Source organism: Rhododendron vialii, chromosome 3a (genome assembly GCF_030253575.1).
Source record: "Rhododendron vialii isolate Sample 1 chromosome 3a, ASM3025357v1".
In the NCBI taxonomy this organism is placed as follows: domain Eukaryota; kingdom Viridiplantae; phylum Streptophyta; class Magnoliopsida; order Ericales; family Ericaceae; genus Rhododendron; species Rhododendron vialii.
In genome coordinates this window covers 35,666,986-35,684,685 of record NC_080559.1, presented here as the reverse complement: position 1 = coordinate 35,684,685, position 17,700 = coordinate 35,666,986, and the positions used below count along the sequence as shown (strand labels likewise).

General features: G+C 37.7%; 3 protein-coding genes across 3 annotated transcripts; all 3 read right to left on the bottom strand.

The window, feature by feature from the left end:
- Nucleotides 1-297: 297 nt before the first annotated feature.
- LOC131320917 (flavin mononucleotide hydrolase 1, chloroplatic) lies at nt 298-5,041 on the bottom strand. The gene is made up of 7 exons (XM_058351824.1): nt 4,360-5,041; nt 3,824-3,899; nt 3,447-3,498; nt 2,456-2,570; nt 2,308-2,378; nt 1,497-1,584; nt 298-629 (listed from the first exon to the last, which is right to left on the bottom strand). Exons 1-7 carry the CDS (start codon nt 4,656-4,658, stop codon nt 470-472), a joined length of 861 nt encoding a protein of 286 aa, XP_058207807.1. The 5' UTR covers nt 4,659-5,041; the 3' UTR covers nt 298-469.
- A 614-nt stretch (nt 5,042-5,655) lies between these two features.
- Nucleotides 5,656-8,281, bottom strand: LOC131320913 (receptor-like protein CLAVATA2). Its single transcript, XM_058351821.1, has one exon. The coding sequence runs from the start codon at nt 7,958-7,960 to the stop codon at nt 5,792-5,794; it is 2,169 nt and encodes a 722-aa protein (XP_058207804.1). The 5' UTR covers nt 7,961-8,281; the 3' UTR covers nt 5,656-5,791.
- An 871-nt stretch (nt 8,282-9,152) lies between these two features.
- Nucleotides 9,153-10,572, bottom strand: LOC131320915 (uncharacterized). The gene has a single exon (XM_058351823.1). It carries the CDS (start codon nt 10,351-10,353, stop codon nt 9,313-9,315), a length of 1,041 nt encoding a protein of 346 aa, XP_058207806.1. The 5' UTR covers nt 10,354-10,572; the 3' UTR covers nt 9,153-9,312.
- Between the last annotated feature and the right edge of the window lie 7,128 nt (nt 10,573-17,700).

Below are 17,700 nucleotides of genomic sequence, written 5' to 3'. Positions count from 1 at the left end.
CTGTCGAGGACCTAAACTTTTAAATTGGTCTACACCATTGGAAGTAGTACCTGATTTTTGAGCAAATATATTATACCTGATTTTTGAGAGTATATATCATACTACCTGATTTAGACAATAAGAAAATCAATAGTTCTCCTCAGTTCTCTTTGTGAATCTTTTAGCTTTATTATTCAATCTTCATCGGTAAATAAAATGAATTTACGATCCAAAGGTGCTTAATGGAGAAAAGTTGAGCACACAAAAGAAACAAATATTTAAATATTTATTTTTTGTTGTTCCAAAGGAAGACTTGGATAAAGGAAATCTCTGTAATGTAAGAGTCATTAGAGATTAAAAGGTGTTGGTACAAACAGGTCATAAATTATTTCCATACCAACTCAAAATTGAATCCGCTATATACGAAATAAAGGTAAACATTAAAATATGTAAAATCTACGATCAGGTACTGTGTGAGAGCTAACAGAACTCAAGGGAAGTATTCTGCTTTATGCTCTGCTGGATCTTCATCATCTTTGTTTACTGAAAAATCAAGGCCTAGGAGAGTGAGATCCTGACGCAATGAAGTTGCACCCTTGAAATGTATACCGACGATTCCAGCATCAGTTGCAGCCTCAACATTTGCCATCCTGATGTGGGTTGCCGACCATATAAATGAGTAGAGGCAAAAAACAGAAAGAGTAGCTAATGCTGGAGTGTAAAAACTGAAGGGCCTCAAAAGCATACTATTTTCTCATTACAATCAACCAACAAACCCTAGGAAATAGGTAACGCAATCTGCTTTTCATAATTGTCAGATTGCAGACATCTGTTGAACTTTTACTGGAAACGTCACATCGTATAGTCTTGGGGATCGCGTATAAATTATAATAAAGCAATGGCTCAAGTTAAATTTCAGTAAAAATGTTTCTGGTGCATATGTTGCCCGTACAAACATTATGTTTATGCAATCTTTATCACAATTCAATAACTGGGATAAGGCTTTCGTGATCTAAATCTTCGAGCAAGTGCTAATTTTCTCTCCACAGGATGAATTGCATTAGTGTGGCAAAATTGTAGATATATGATAGTGTTGATAGAGACACAGATAAAGCATGTCTACTCATCATATGATAGTGTTTGTCATTAACTCCAATATTTCATACTCAGACAAGGATGGGAAACAGCTTAGAGAGATAACTTCTGTTATGTCAAATTAACACGTTTTTTTGATCAGGTCAAATTAACACGTTAGCATTGACAAAATTGCTGCCATTGGCTGAGCCAGGACACGACCTGACCATGAACGCATGTTTCCAGGTTGGAAACGAAATGCTATCCACCCCATGGAAATCAAAATATCTCTATCCTAGGAAAACTTGGATTAAAGACAAGGAATAACTGAATTTGAGGAATGCGGACTGGTTTCCAAACTAACGAGAGAATTCTTTGTCACTTGCCAAATAGAAAAGACACATTCTCCCCAACAACCCAGACTAACATGCAAAAAGAATAACCTGTCATCAATGAAGACACAGCTTGCTGGCTCAACATTAAGATGCCTCAGAACTTCTAAATAAAAGTCGGGATCGGGCTTCCTTTTACCTGTATTCAGGAAAAAGATTACTAATTACAGAAATCACAAACATTCTGAAGACAGTATATGACCACAAGAAATCCTATTGGTTAGAGTCCAGTTCCTGTGGTTTGAAATTGAAGTGCATGCACTTGTAAGTACGGCCTTGTAGCAATGTGTTGATATGCATTAGCCACAAGGAAACAGAAAGGATGACAGCAATATGGCCTGATGTCAGAAATAGTCAGGATGGCCTCAAACAAGCAATCCATCAATATATCATCAGTGGCCATGATGTAATAATACAAAATCGATGATGACTTCGATGAGGGCAGAAAGAATGAAGCGGTGGAATGGAGAACATGCACAACTTTATGACCTTAGTAGAATGCTGAAATCCTCCAAATTTATTCAATTGCAGACAGCATGTACAAAAAATTCAAAAGAGAGCATCAGGACTCTCATTCTATAGCAGAGTACCAGTTGTTTAGGTCTTTCTGTTATCTCCATCATAATTATAGAACGGAGTTAAAATGATTTCAAGTATGAAGTATCCCTGCACACGGTTTAGTCATAAACAATGTAGAAAATATCCAGTACAGCAGCAACTGAAAATTCTCCAGTCCAAGCTTATAAGCACTCAGGCATGCAAGAATGAGCACTCATAATTATTTACTTATCAAAAAACAAAAAGAATGAGCACTCATAGCAGAAATTCTATACAAGGTCAAACCATGAGACCATGAGAATACCAGTTATGCATGAACAGAAGGACCAAGATAGATAGGTTGAGAGTTTCAACTTCTCCTCAATCAATTCATACCTACAAAGTACAAAAATCTATGCATAAGAACTAGTAACGAGCAATCAATCCGAGTTTGCTGTATTAGTTACCCATACCAGATCGGATAATTTGTGAAAGCATGCATCTCGTAGTGGCTTTGCTTTAAAGCATGAAGTAATTCTTCAACTCCTTCTATGTAAGAGTATCCTCTTATCATGCAACTTTTAAGCCCTGCAAGACAAAAAACATATGATACTTCGACAACTAGATACACAAGATCATTTTACAGAGGGCGTAGAATTTTTTTTATAAAACCATGAAAAAGTATAGTAAGGTTGCAGGGCATTTAATAGTTTCACTTAATCCAAGGAAGTCTAGTTATGTGGAATAAGCCAGGGTGCTCCTAGAATTGGCAGGAACAAAACGGAGTAATGGCCTTCTATAATAATGAGTCCCAAACATGCGCACACAAAGTGTCACACAAATATTGTGAATAAAAGAATCAAAATCCTATATCCAGCCTTTGCCCCACAAAAGACCTTTGATCTTATATGAGACTAGAGAAACACTAATTCAGTCTAGTATCATACATAAAGATGCAAAGGGAACATATATAGTACATGCAAAATGACATATAGAAGATGCAAAAAGAGAATACAGGTGGGTTCTGGACGGATGTAAACCCACCCAGGCACCCACACTAAATAACTGAAGTTCCATTGGTCTGTTGAGAACTTGAGAAAATGCCTAGAGGAGAACATAAAAGCATGCAGCATTATTCTTGTTAGTAATATCGAGGAAATTACGGAAACAGATAATTGCTCAAGCAAATAAATTAGGATAGATTCATCATAGGTAATTTACTGTTACCAGTTTAATACAAATTATTGCATCATGACGATAACTCATTAACAGCAGAATACTCATTCAATCTAGTAGCAAAGTCTTATTATGGTTGTTAGAATAAGAGCAATATACGGGTATTTTATATCTGGCCAGTGGCCATAGCCTGAACATGAAAGGAGAAAAGAAACTTCAAGCACCATGGATGGAGTTTTGCTTCAACAGTCGTTGCCAGATCAAATTCTGTGTAATAATCTCACATACCTTCCAAATCAAAAAGCCTTCCGTCTTTAAAAAATTTCCCAGCAAGCTCTGTCTGGAAGAAAGCGAAGTGTAAAATTCATGCAAGAGAATAATACAAACAAAACATTTTTTTTTTATGAAATATGAGCAAAGTAACAAACTTCAACCCTCCCAACTATCTATTCTGCAACAAGTTGTAAAGTTACATTCACATTACCTCAATATTTTGAGGTGTCCAAGGTGGAATCTTAATGAAGGAAAAGAAATGGAGCCCTAAGTGCATTTCTGTAAAAATTACTGTAACTCTTTAACTTCTTGTGAGAAGTTTTTTATTCACCAGAATTCTCTCACAAGCAACTACGAAGTAGATAAATTATCCATACCATTTCGCATTATACCTCATTTATCAACCCTCTTTCAAATTCAATCCATGCTGTTGGATGCTTGCATTCAATTAATTCCTTCATTGACATTCTGTGCACGACATCTCACTTTCAAAACACAATAAATTTAGGAAAGAACCATTACTCAAGAAAAATTCAAGAGGGCAGGAAGAAGCAAAAAAGGTGGACTAGAAATAAGAAATGTTTGTGAAACATGAAAATGAGTAAGCCAGATGCTTTCTTGACCACCAGGGTTGCATAAGAAATTTTGTTTTTTGGGGGTACAACATGCTAGTATTCAACTTAAAGCAAAATTCAATCACTTCCCTTCTCTCTCTCTCTCTTAGTGTGTGTGTGTGAGAGAGAGAGAGAGGGAGAGGGAGAGGAAGAGGGAGAGAGATTTAAATCTTGATATCATTCCCTTCTTGGAGGCTAATTCTACTAAAATTGGATTCAGCGCAATCAAGCATGGCCAAAAAGACATCAGAATGCAAAAATTGGATTCAACCAACGAATAAGCAAAAAAATGGAATTGAAAGAATGGATTTTACCCGAAGAAAGCAGGAACATCGTGATAAAAAGGGTCGCGAACGATCGTGTCCATGACGTCGAACAGAAAAACCGGTAGCTTTCTCTGACTCTTCCCATTGCTAGGATTATTGGTATTAAGGTGGGATCTGATCTCGTTCCCCTTGCTGCTGCTGCTGCTGTTGATGTTGTTGGCGTTAATATTGAGGGCCATTTTCGTAGATAATGCTGCTGGGGAATTGGGTTTTCGATTTAGAGGTAAAATAGTAGTAAGAGAGAATATGGGTATGGCCGATGGTCTCCAAAGAGCCGTAGTAGTCATTTCTCTACTGCTGGTGACTGACCGGAGCTTCTAAATTGAACACGCACCTTTTTTTCCTCCTTCGGAAACATTGGTTTTTCACGGAGACCCCGTAAATCCATTCTATTACAGCGGCCCGACGATAATATGGTCATCCGAATTTATTAAACTGATGATTAAAATACCCACGTACACTCTTCATCATCTGATTACTCCCCAAATACAAAAAATCCCAAATGATGAAAGACGCAAGGAAGGAAGTTAATCTCTATGTATGTTGTCTTTACAATGTACACCCCTCCGAGTTTTAGAATTTTATGTTCCTTTCTCTCCGCACAATTACCCAAAATACCCTGTCTTCAACCCTCACCCAACCTCCGGCTCCCACTACTTGCTGCCTCTCAATCACAGGCGGCAGCATTGGCTGACTGGTTGAAAGGGTGAGTGTGAAGTGAAACTATTTTGATGGGTCCCACTAATCGAATGTGGTATTAGATCCAAAATTAATCCAACTGTACATAAATTGGCTCGAACACATAAGATATGAAGGGAAAAAAAGAAGAAAAAATCAGGTGGGTTTTCGCCTATAATAGTAATATCAGATGAACAACTAATTAGACGTTTTAGTTTGTTACATTTGAATCCATTGGCTGCTGCTTCCTATGATTCACAAGCATGCTCAAGATTAAGCTCCCAAACCCAAAGAAAGGAGAAAAGAGAGATTCTTATGAACTTGTGTGTTCTTTCCCTACCATGTGGTCCATGTCTCGGTAAGTACTCAAGGGTTTTCATAGTAAGGGAGAACGTTGGATCTCAAGCCATGTATAGGACTTTCAAAGTTCAATGTCCAGTTTGATAGGAATGTAGCAGAACACTTCATCCCAATAACTGTTCTCAGTTCTCACACTGGGAAAGAACTCGCCTTTCCAGTTTAAGGTGACAAAAAGCAGGTCCGAATACATACTTACAAATTGTCCTAGTCCATCCACATTAAAGTTAACGAAACGTAATCACCCACTAGTAAAATGAAAAATGCTTTGCAAGTAGAACATACAGCTACCAAAACAGGAGGAGTTGATACAGAACTAGGCAAAGCACTCAGAAATGTAAATGTACAACCAAGAGAGTTTCCACTCTCATACAAATAGACAAGATTACAGTTTTGTTTGGAGGATGTAGTTTCTCGTACGAGCAGAGCAAAAGAGAGTAATGATACCAAAGTAAAAGCTAACAACTGCGCTTATACAGAATACCCATATTGAAATTGGCCCATCCGTTTCTTCTTCAAAATTCTTGTTCGGCACTGTAGGAAGGCCTTTCGTCTGACACGCTTCACCAGGGGACTCCTCCACGCACAAATCTGGATTGCCTGCAAATGCTCCTGGAAACCTCGAATATCGCTGTTTCTTGGGAAGAATACCAGAGAAGCAGTTATACGAGAGATTCAACAGGGTGAGGTTTCCAAGACAGGATATGTTCTCAGGGATCTGACCTGACAGCGAATTATGTGACAAATCCAAGGCCCTTAAACTCGACATATTGTTCAAACTCGTTGGAACCTTCCCATCAAGAAAATTGTAAGATAAGTTCAGATACTCCAAACCATGTAATCCAAACAGACTAACTGGAATCTCCCCATGGAGCAAGTTACGAGATAAATCGATTCCAACTGCAGAAAATAGGTGATAATCGAAGCCCAACTCATTGATATCAGAAACAAGCACAGAGAGTTTCATCTGCAGACTTTGCAATATTGGCAACTGTTCAAACGATGTTGTCGTACCAAAGTTACTACTGTTGAACTTTAAGCTGAAGTTGAAGTTTCCATCTGGTATGTAGCCAGAAAACTTGTTTCCAGATAGATCCATTGTTTGGATTAATTGAAATGAGAACAGCCAAGTGGGTAGAGCTCCACTGAACTTATTTTGAGCAAGGGAGATAAACCTGAGGTTTACCCATTTGGTTATTGCATCATTCAGAGCTCCAGAGAGATTGTTATAGCTGAAATCTACAACCTCCAATGATTTACAGCCTGCCAAAGTTAGTGGGATTTCTCCAGAGATCTCATTATTGCTTATATCTAGTATCTTCAAACTATCCAATGCATCGAGTTCTGGCTGAATTTCACCAGAAAGATTGTTATTATTCAGTATCAATGCAAGTAGTTGAAAACAACCGACAATGTTCAAAGGAATGGAACCAGACAGCAAGTTGTGTGAAAGATCAATCACTTGGAGATACGTCAAATTGCCAATCCTTTCTGGGATTTCACCTGTGAGAAGATTGTTGGAAAGGAACAACACTTGCAAGCTTTTCAATTCCGTTATGGTCAACGGAATATCACCAGAAAACTGATTGTGTGACAGGTCAAGAAGTAAAAGCCCCGATTTCTCTGAGCCCCCTTCTGCAATTTTTCTTGGAAGCAACCCGGACAAAGAGTTGAAACTTAGATCCAAAACAACTAGTTTATCCGAGAACAAGAGTATAGGCGAAATCCCGTATCTTAATCCATTAAAAGACAGATTCAGCTGTCTCAATTCTCGAAGGGATGAAATGCAAGAAGGTATTCCTCCCAAAATAGAGTTATTAGCTAAATTTAGAACCCAAATCGATTCGACAGAGGCTGAAAGGCAAGGCAAAGTACCCGAAATAGAATTAGACTCCAGATTCAGATACACCAAAGACTGGCCAAAATCGCCAAGATTTCCCTGTAAGTTGTTATGAGAAAGATCCAAATACTTGAGTGATTTCAAGTAATACAATGTTTCAGGAATTTCCCCTGTGAATGAATTGAAACTCAAGTCAATGCGTTCAAGTGTCATAGAGAAATTCCCAATGCAGGGGGGAACAGTGCCATTCAAACCCATGTTATGCCCAAAATCTAGGGTTTTGAGATTCATTAGCTTACACAAACAGGGTGGTAATGAACCGTAAAAGCTGTTATGGGGCAAGATTAGGGTTTCAAGAAACAAGAGCTTACATAGACTGGGATGAACTAGGCCTGACAAATTCATGCCAGTGAGGTTGATGGAAATGACTCGGCCAGTCCGGTTGGAGCAGGTGACCCCGGTCCAGTTGGTGCAATTGGACCCAACCCAACTGGACAAGAACTGGTATGGGTCTTGTACCTGTGACTTGAACAAGACAAGGGCATTTCTGTCTTTTGGGTGAAGAAGATCAGTTTCAGTGTCAGTCTCATTGATAGACAGAGAAGGTGGAGTTAACAGCAGAAATAGCATTACGAGCAACAAGAGTGGAATTTGATGATGTGAGGTAGGGGTTTTACAGGTTGGGAGAGCTAAAACCCATCTTTCGTGTCCCATGGTTGAAATGAGAAGATGGGTTGAGCAAGGATTGTGAAGGGCGTGGAGATGAAGCAGGTAAATTAGTATAAAAGACAATATCAAATTGGGTTGGTGTACAACTTATTAGCGTAGAGAGAATGGGAATGGGAATTAAAGAACAACAAATACCTGTAATTCCTTCAGAGAGAGAGAGAGAGAGAGAGAATGTCAGCATAACAAAGATTCTGCTCGACTGTCACTGAGAGCTAAAGCATAAAGAGGACTACTCTTTACTTTTCTTTCAACCCAAGAGCAGTAACGGGAAGAAGAAGACCCACAGAACAAGCCTAGTGATTTTGAGCAGGCTTACATAACTGGCCCAATTTGGTGGTCCATGAATTAATCAGTCAATTTTCTACAACTTGGGCTTCACTCCAAATTGCACTCTTGAAACATCAGCCTTCTAAACCCGAGGAGTAACTCAAATTGCAACAAGAATGAGCGGTAAATTCAAACATTCTAATTAAGTTCGAAGCTTGGCAACATCTCGAGGTCAAGTCGCAATTGAGAATTTTTTTTTGAATCCTCTAATTTCAATGTGAATAGCCTACTTTTGACTGGATTAAAAAGAAAATAATCAAGGTTTGCATAAGCTAGTTTGGATATCTTGATGGTTGGGGAAAAAAAACATTAGCCTTCCACATAACTAAAGTATTTTGCAACCACTTTTTTACTTTTTGCTTAAAATATCCACACACAGAAAAAGGTATTGCAGTGAGCCTGATTAAAATTCTAGTTAAGTCAAACGTGTTAGTAGTATTATATTTCTAGATGCATATCAACTCTTATCCTCTTTTTGGGCATTCTATCAATGAGAATAAATTCTTTACATTGTCAGTGTAAATATTTATTTTCTTCAAATCAATTACATCGCGTTATGTTGCAAAACAGTAATCTCAATTAATAGGACATGACGACGTGACGTAATATAATTGATTTGGAGGAAACAAATGTTTACACCGGTGGTGTAAAGAATTTATTCTCTATACCAAATGAAGGAATTGCAATATATGTGTGTGTATGTGTGTCACCCAATTCTTTTTTAACAAAATCAAAAGTGCACATCTATTTCTACACGAGTGACTATATGTTAATTAATTATCCTAATCCTAACATTAAACAGATTTTGATTTTCAAGATTTTGAGATTAATTGACATATACAGACGTTAATTAGATACTAAAAACGAAACATAATATTAATATTAATAGTACATGCACGCAGATATTAGACTTTAAGCAATCTGGAAAAAAAAACAACAAGAAGAAGAGGTAAAAATTGGGAATCATGATTGGAGCTAGCTTAGCTTAGTTTAGGATTAAAATTAAAAAGCTAAACTCCGCGACTAATCATTTCAAGGAAACGTTGGTCGGACTCCTGTCTCTGTAACCGAATCTGGCGGTTAAAATTCATAATGAAGGCTTCAACTCGTCTGTTCAACTCATCTTGACTCAGTGATGGCTGTGGGTCCCTCCTCAGCAGCCCTCGTCGCTGCTGCGCTGACGCGGTGTCGTTGAACGTCTCAGACTTCCTCAACTCCCTATTACTCGAAGTAGCCAATAATGGGCAAGGTTGTTGTTCCTGATCTACAGAATAATGTTCTTCATCGGGAGACCGTGTCAAGATTTGCTGATCCAACGATGAAGAAGCCGGAGGATGTCGTGATAGTGTTCTTAACGTGTTGGTGGTGTTGCTCTTCCCAAGCAGCCGTCGAGTGCTACGCTGCGGACTCCCTCCTTCCCCGGTTATCGCTTTCCATGTCCCCTCCAATGTATCACTGTCATCCTCCTCCTCCTCCTCCTCCTGTTCTTCATGTTCGTCTTTCGGGTTGGAGATTTCGTTTGCTATGAAATGGGTAATCTTACCATGTTGATCATCAGTCAATGGCGGTGGCGGTGGAGGAGGCTGTGAGACTTCAAGCATCAGGGCATCATCATCAGCAGCATGAGTACTGTCATGATCATGGAAATTATAGTGATGTTTGAAGAAGTGGTTGGGAAAATGATGGAAATTAGAATGGGGGTGGTGGATTCGGAAGCAGGTAGAGGAAGTAGCAGCAATGGAGATGATGACGAAGTTGAGTATGAGGTAGATGTAAGGCGGAGATAACCAGCTCTTTAATGAAGCACACATTCTCGTAATTAGGCTGCAGTCTAATGACCCTGTGTAGAGGAGGATGACGAAGGTGGACATGATACCTGCTGCTGCTGCGATGCACGTGATCACGACCAGCCTGATATTTATCCCGCCGACCCTCGTCAGTACTCTGGTCGTTTCCACTTGGTTCTTGTTTCCAGCTGAGAGAATTTCATCTTCTAATTCCATGGTTAACTTTTCTTTCTTGAAACGTTTTCGGGTTTTGTCATTAACCATTTCTTTGAGTGTATATGTAGATATTGAAGAGAGAGAAAAAGTAATATCTATAGATAGAGGAGGAAACGATCACCCTGAACCAGATTGTGGAGGAGGTGATACCTTTGTTGGATATATGGGAGTATTTTTTTTCAATCGGCCTGTGGATAACTGATATATGTTATTGCCCATATACTATCATAAATATATACTGTGAGAGTGAGAGAGTGAGAGAGAGAGAGAGAGAGAGAGAGAGAGAGTAGGTTGTATTGTACACTCCGTACAATGGTGCCTTTTGAATATCCGGTTGTATTTGGTTGGCAGTTTAGTGTAGTTTAGTTTTGGTAGTGGGTGGAGAGAGAAATAGAGTACTGATTGAAGATAGAGGTAATGATTGGAGAGAGATAGAGATAGATGAGAAAGTAATAATTGAAAAAATAGGATAATGATTGGAGAAAAAAATAGGTAAATTATTGAAAACAAAACTAAAACTAAACGGTGAACCGAACAAAGCCCTTATTATCCTTATTTTCCTTTGTGTACATGTCCAAGCTAAAGGGTAATGCTCCTCTACACATATATAGAGATTAAAATTCTAGAGGTGAAAAGTTCCCTCTTACACTAGTTAGTTCGATGGACATGTAAATGGACTAAGTTGGTCCGACATGTAATGAGCACTTTATTTGACGAGAATTCAAAATTCCTCTCATTTATTGAGAATATAGAAAATATTAAGATTTTCTTGTATTAGAAAAAAGAGCAAAGATAAGGGGATTAGAATTCACACTTTGTAACAGAAGCGTGCCTTAATAAGGAGCACCTAAAAAGTAAAAAATTCAAACAGAATTTCGAGACAAATTAAAGAAATAAATAAATAAGGTCATCAAATCAGTGATCCCAAACTAGGCCTAGTGATTAATATGTTGAACGATAGATATACTCCTTCTGTCCTAAAAGTTAGTCCATTAAAAAAGGTCAATTTATTTTTCAGTAAATTTTGTGCAGTCTTCTAATTATTTTTCACGAAATTAAAGATCTAAATCTCTTTATTAAATTGGTGCAAAAAATTCAAAAAAATATGCACAAAACCATAACCATTTAATTTTAAAAAATAACACAATTCTTCAAGATTGACGATAAAATTGCTGACCATGTGGAGTAATTAAGGTTCCTAATTAATTAAGGCCGCGGATCAAAAAAAAAAATTTAATTAAGGCCGGAGGAGCACGGGTCTTTAACCAATTATTTTTTTTAAACAACAATAAATTTATTGAGAAAATCTTGACAAATGCTACATAAAGATGGGAGAAGTGAAGGGGAATCTAAATGTTGGATGAAAAAAAAAAATGATTAGCAACATTTGTTGCCTTGAAGGGTAAATATAGAAACTAGCCACTCATCTCCCGCATCCTCCCTCCAAACTGGTTCAATGATTACACTCTCTCCTTAGAGAACCTTGCATGACTTTCACCCACAATTTTTCTTCTTTCTAATTTTTCTTTTTTCAATATCATCGAAATTGTTAGAATAATTAAATTTAACACATCGATCAGAAGAAGAATTGAACTCCTAATCCCTTTTCTTTTAATATTCAAGTGCAGTTCTGATGCCGTTAGACCGAAGCCCCGTGGCAATGTATTTTTCTTTTCAATAATCATTCGTGAACTCAACACCACAAAGATCATGCGGTACCCACACCATCTTGGAACCATCCCATCTCAACAAATAACATAATAACTAGTTAACATCATACTGTTTCAGCCACAGTGATCTCTTCTTTCCTTTTCTTACTTTTGTACTACTAGCTAGCCTTTGGACCTAGTCTTTTTCCTTTTTGTTTTACCCCCCAAAACAAAAAACAACTTGGAAAGGAAAGTTCTAGCTATCTCATACTCCTCCTAGCCCTAGAGCTTGCATGCGTAACTGCTCCATTGAACCATTGTTGTGACCGTTTTGCCCTTGAAAGCCTAAAGGCAAAGGCTTGCTATTCTTTCATTAATACGTTTATGCATATAATAAAAAGCACCACAAAAGTGTGGGTCCAGAAATGGAGTCCTGCTATATATGTATTCCAATTTGAACACACCTATATCAATATACCACCCAAAGCTTGCAGCCCCACAATTTATTTCTACAATTTGACCTCTTCATTTTGTTGGTCTTGACATGCAAGTCATCGATGCAAAAAAAGAAAAAAAAGAAATCAAATTTATCAAATATTGGTAACCTTTTATCCAAATCAATGGATGAGAGATGAAAATGATAACAGTGTATCTTTGTCAAGACAAATTTAACCTAACGTCTCTCTCTCAAACTTGGGGGACTGCTGTCTCTTAGGGACAATGTACAACATTCAACAACGCTTAATCTCACCGTCCGTCTTGATAATCATTGGTCCGAATTTTAGAAGAACCCTTCTTCCAACCTGCTCAAAACGCTTTTAGACGGTGATATTGAGCACCGTTGAATGTTATCCCTTAGAGACAGCAGCTCCCCTAAACCCCCGCCCACTAGGATTTTGTAAGATACCTCTATTAATAATTCCTTCGACAATGCGATTGAGACTTTTGAGGCCTGGAGATGGAAAAAGACATACAGTATAATATTATTGCTAGCTAGCTAGGGGCAGGCAACGGCTGTGTATATATCCAGCCATGCCACTACACAGTAGAAGTAGTACACTTCACTAGGAAACAAATTAAGATTCATTGGCATAGTAGTGCATGCATGGTGTGGTGGTGGGGGGCGAGAGTGGAGTTGGGGCGGCGATTGGTGGTGGGGCTCCACCCGTCGGCGCTGATGTTTCCCCTTAATTTGATCATATAGATATATTTCCTTATTGTATAAGGACGGGTCACCTTGATTGGCTTAAGTTACTTTCACAAGGACGGCCCTCCCGGCCCATCCATCAAATCCAATGGACGGACTGGAGTAACTTGCTTGGAGCATTACTACATTTTTGCCTTGGAATATTCTACGATTAAATGTTCCATTTTTTCCACTTCAGTGGAGACAGACTTTGATGCCACGCCAAGCTACCCCTAGCCTTAATCAGCCACTAGCTAGGGTTTGTGCTCTTTCCCTTTTCTCTCATCATTTGACTATGCCACTTTTTTTTTTCTTTTTTCTTTTTCCCCTTCTTTCAATCATTTGTTGGCGTTTCCTCAGAGTCCATTTTGGAAATAGTACTAAAATATTGATGAAGATAATTTTTTTTAAAAGTTTTACTGGGTAGTAATAAATAATCTTTGATCATAGTGAGAACGAGAAATCTTTTTTTTTTTTTACAGCATCGGTGTTGTCCAGATTTCACCTCGACTAATTCCTTGATTAGAAACAAGAATTGTCGCGGATATTGGTTAATTTTCAAGATTTTCTTTGGTAGTTTTTTAAAAGTAACTGTGAAACATATCACTGCTTCTACTATGTACGAGTAATATTTAGGCTATTAATTTTAGCGCTCCAAATTTTATTACCGGTGCTCCAAAAGTGAAGTGTCAAAATTAATATCCTAATACTCCCTCCGTTTCTAAATAAGAGTTCACTTTCATTTTTTCCTGTTATTTTTATTTTGTTTATATCTTTCAATTTATAGTAGTAATATTTTTTTATGATTTTTAATTTTTTTTCTAATAAAACTAATTGAAATCTATCAAATAAGATCCACATTGAATATTTTTAGCATTAAAAATTGAAAGATATAAATAATTTTTTGAAGTATCCGAAATAGTAATATGAACTCTCATTTAGGAACGGAGGGAGTATTTATTACTTTTGCAGCGTTAACTAAACCACTTTAATTATTTGTTGGAGTTTTATGTTACTAGCTTTAGCCACACTATGCAATGGGAGGGGTCCTTAATTCCCAGTATAGTGCATGCCTGCGCTCTGCTTTATAAGCGAGCTCTTTCCAAATCCATCACTGTTATTAAGAAGAGTTTTTGTTCCATGCGTCAATTAAAACAATTTTCCGTATCCGACAAACAACAAGGGGGCACTTCTATTTTTCTTTTTTCTTTTTTGGCTAAAAAAAACAGCACTATTTGCCCAAGTCTTTTGAATAGAGCACGTAATAATTGGTCGAAACTTCGGTATTCTTTTCTGCAGGTAACTGGATGCCCGAGTCAGCTTAATCACCATGTAAATCTCTAATGATGCTCATTTTTCCCCTTATGGTTTGTGAGAAACGAAACTTTGAGCATGAGAAATAAATCACTATTTGTTGCTGTCAGACCGCTTTTCTTAGAGCGGTCGCAGGGAGTAGCATTGTGTAACCAAATTCATTGGGGCACTCCGGGCCCAACAATCCCTCCCTCACCGATGAGGCTTCCGCGACTTGAACCCATGATTTTCTGGCTCTGATACTACTTGTCGGACCGCTTTTCCACCATCTCTCCTAAAACCAATTGGTGGTATGAATGATTTCAATTAAATCTTTTATGACATTTGATATCGCACTCGCGAGTCTGTTTTTAGAGCGGTCGCAGAGAGTAACATTGTGTAACCAAATCCATGGGGGCACTCCGGACCCAACAGTTGCGATGTTCTCACTCAATCAACCTCTTGGGTTGTATGATGGTACGCAAGTACTTTCAATAGTAACACCACATAGTTTCAAAATATGAATCTCCTGCACTGTTTATAACATAATAAGTTAATAACCAAACAATTTGAATGAATTTCTGATCTGTTTGATGCCATATTTTAGCCTAAATTATACTGTCTTTTTCTCACGATATTTTTTGTTTTTTCCTCTGAATTTTTACTAGATTGGAGTCAAGTTATTTTTGGATTAACTTTTTATTTTGATGAATGAAATCTAAAAAGTAAAACTATCTATGACCGAATTAAAAGTTGCAAAAAGTTCACTAAAGACGAAAAAAGTTTGAAAATACAGTTTTCATTGGTATTTAGCGTCTTCTTATATTCATTTTTAAAAAAAATTTAGTCTATATTTTCATACTTTTCTGATTCTTCTCGTCGAGAGGAACGATGTTACCTAAAAATTATGGCGAAAAGCTAAAAAAAGAGTTACCAAAAGTATCAGTTTACAAGTGATGTTAGTTAGTGAAGATTATGACAAAAGAGTGTGGGGAAGGGGGCACATGAGATGAGATTATATAGAACTGTGGAAGATGTCATCTTAATTGATGGCACACCCGAATAATACACCCACTAACTACGCTTGCCTCCGTATTCGCAGGCAGAGATATGGAAGCTATCCCATCTTGACCACACTATACCTTCCAACTTAATTTTCTCTAATCTAGCTACCAATTTAAATAATACAGTATTTAGGCACCAATAACTTTCAGCTAGTAATACTTATCCTTTTGTAGGGTATCATGCATTAAATAAATCTATCTAACCGGCCCCTTGTTAATTGGATCTGGTGCTCCCTCTTCCCTTTTAGGAAACAGATGTTTGGGTCAGTTTGCACTCATCTCGCCTAATTTTGGAGTCTTGAAATTAACTGTCAAGCAAATCTTCAAAGACTCCAAAGTTTGAAATGTTTGACTTTCATGAGATTCGAGCTCACGGCCTCTTGTGTGGCAAGCCTCTTCCCTCTAGGTTTATTAATTTTGCTAACAGAAAGCAAGTTATCAGGCCGGCTATCAAGCTGTGGAGTTACTTAAGGCTTATGTCCCAATCAAATAAAGTATAGGAAGATATTTAGGAGCAGAAGATTCTTGACCGATTCTAAATGAATACGAAACCACCATGGCTAATTTTATGATCAGAGAGTTGAGATTCTCTCTTACTTTTGCAATCCTTCAAGTGCTTCCTCGCTTTTTTTTCTTTATGGCGACCACATTTGAACAACACATTTTAGGTATCATATGATGTGTCACCATTGTATTAACTTTGTATTGGCACAACCAATACAATGGTGATGACACACCGCATGGTATCTAAAATGTGATATCTAAATGTGGTTGCTAAAGTATTAGTGCTCACGTAATGCTTAATGCGCGAGCACAATTATGAATTGAAGCGTCTTTAAAAAATAGGGGCGGAGCAAGAATACCCAGTAGTGGGAGTCAATTTTTAGACACGTACTTAATCTCTTCTTATTTGCTAATTGGAAATTGAATACGAATTACTTCTAGGATAGGAAATTATTACTGATTGACAGCCTTAAGAAGTGACATTGTGCAAAAAAAATTGCGATACTTATGGCTTTTGGATAGAAGTTTGCAATTATGTGTTTTGAATTAAAAAATGTGTGTTGCGATTCTAGCTTCTTCACCATTCAATGAATATGATGCACATTTATTGACCAATGATTTCTGTAATTCTAGTGTTAAAATGAGGGCAAATTTATACTTTTAGTGGGGATTGCTTTGTGCTTGGTGCAATTTCATTGCATTGTGGGATAAATTTACGATGTAGTAATAACCTAACCAATTTGACAGATAAATTTTGAGGTCAGTGGGGCCCACTTTACCCATGGTAGCTCTGCCCTTGTTCAAGATTAACACAAAACTATTAAAAGTCGTAAGAACAAGAATTGAGAACGAATATATAGAGCAAGAATTGAAAGGAGGAACGAAAAATTCTTCTAGAGAATTATGTGACCTAAGTTTTGAGTCCCTGTTTGTAAGATTGATGGAAGCTTATGCTATAACTTGATTAGACACAAGTGATCCTCAAGTGACATTAGGTTCCAAACGGCATTCGCTTGGATGGACTGGCTTAATTAGGTCTTTAATTTCAAGATAACATTTAGGTTGAATGATTCCAAACGGTATTCTAGATCACGAAATCAAAATTCCGACTCAGTAGTGACTCCGTCCTTGTCTATAGAATCCACGTACTGTGTTATTCTTTATGGTCTGTGTTTAAATCTCTATCTCATGTATATGCACATTGAACTTGGGAAATTGAGTTTATCGACTAACAACACTCTTTCTGTTTTAGGTGTACAGGCAATCGATTTCTCTCACTCCAACGGCTTTGCAAAACGCAGTTACAACTTCAGCCACAAATAAAAATCGACCCAACACTCAACCTGCAATACGCCTTTCAGCCAAGGCAGATGTGCCCAATTGGAGTGGACCCCAGAATCACTATTGTCAATGTCTATTTCCCGAACCTACAACAAGGATCTTCGGGATTGTTCACTTCTGATTCCACATTTCAGCAATAATTCTGATCCTGCGAACCACAATTCGTTCTTTTCAGGAGAGTCGATCCCGAAGAAATCAACAAAGCAAATACCAACTCATCCTAAACTTATCAAGTGTTACAAGAGGCCAATATTCTTCTGTGCCGCAAGCATTTTACTGAATAACCCTTTCCAGCAACCCCCAGGCTTTACAACTTTCATTAATTACAACATTCTAAAACTACCCAAGACGAACGCAG

Coding starts and splice junctions, on each gene's coding strand:
- LOC131320913 (XM_058351821.1), bottom strand. CDS start 7,960: ATGGGACACGAAAGATGGGTTTTAGCTCTCCCAACCTGTAAAACCCCT.
- LOC131320917 (XM_058351824.1), bottom strand. CDS start 4,658: ATGACTACTACGGCTCTTTGGAGACCATCGGCCATACCCATATTCTCT. Junction 3,900..4,359: donor GATGTTCCTGCTTTCTTCGG/GTAAAATCCATT, acceptor TGTCGTGCACAG/AATGTCAATGAAGGAATTAA. Junction 630..1,496: donor TGTGTCTTCATTGATGACAG/GTTATTCTTTTT, acceptor AACCCACATCAG/GATGGCAAATGTTGAGGCTG.
- LOC131320915 (XM_058351823.1), bottom strand. CDS start 10,353: ATGGTTAATGACAAAACCCGAAAACGTTTCAAGAAAGAAAAGTTAACC.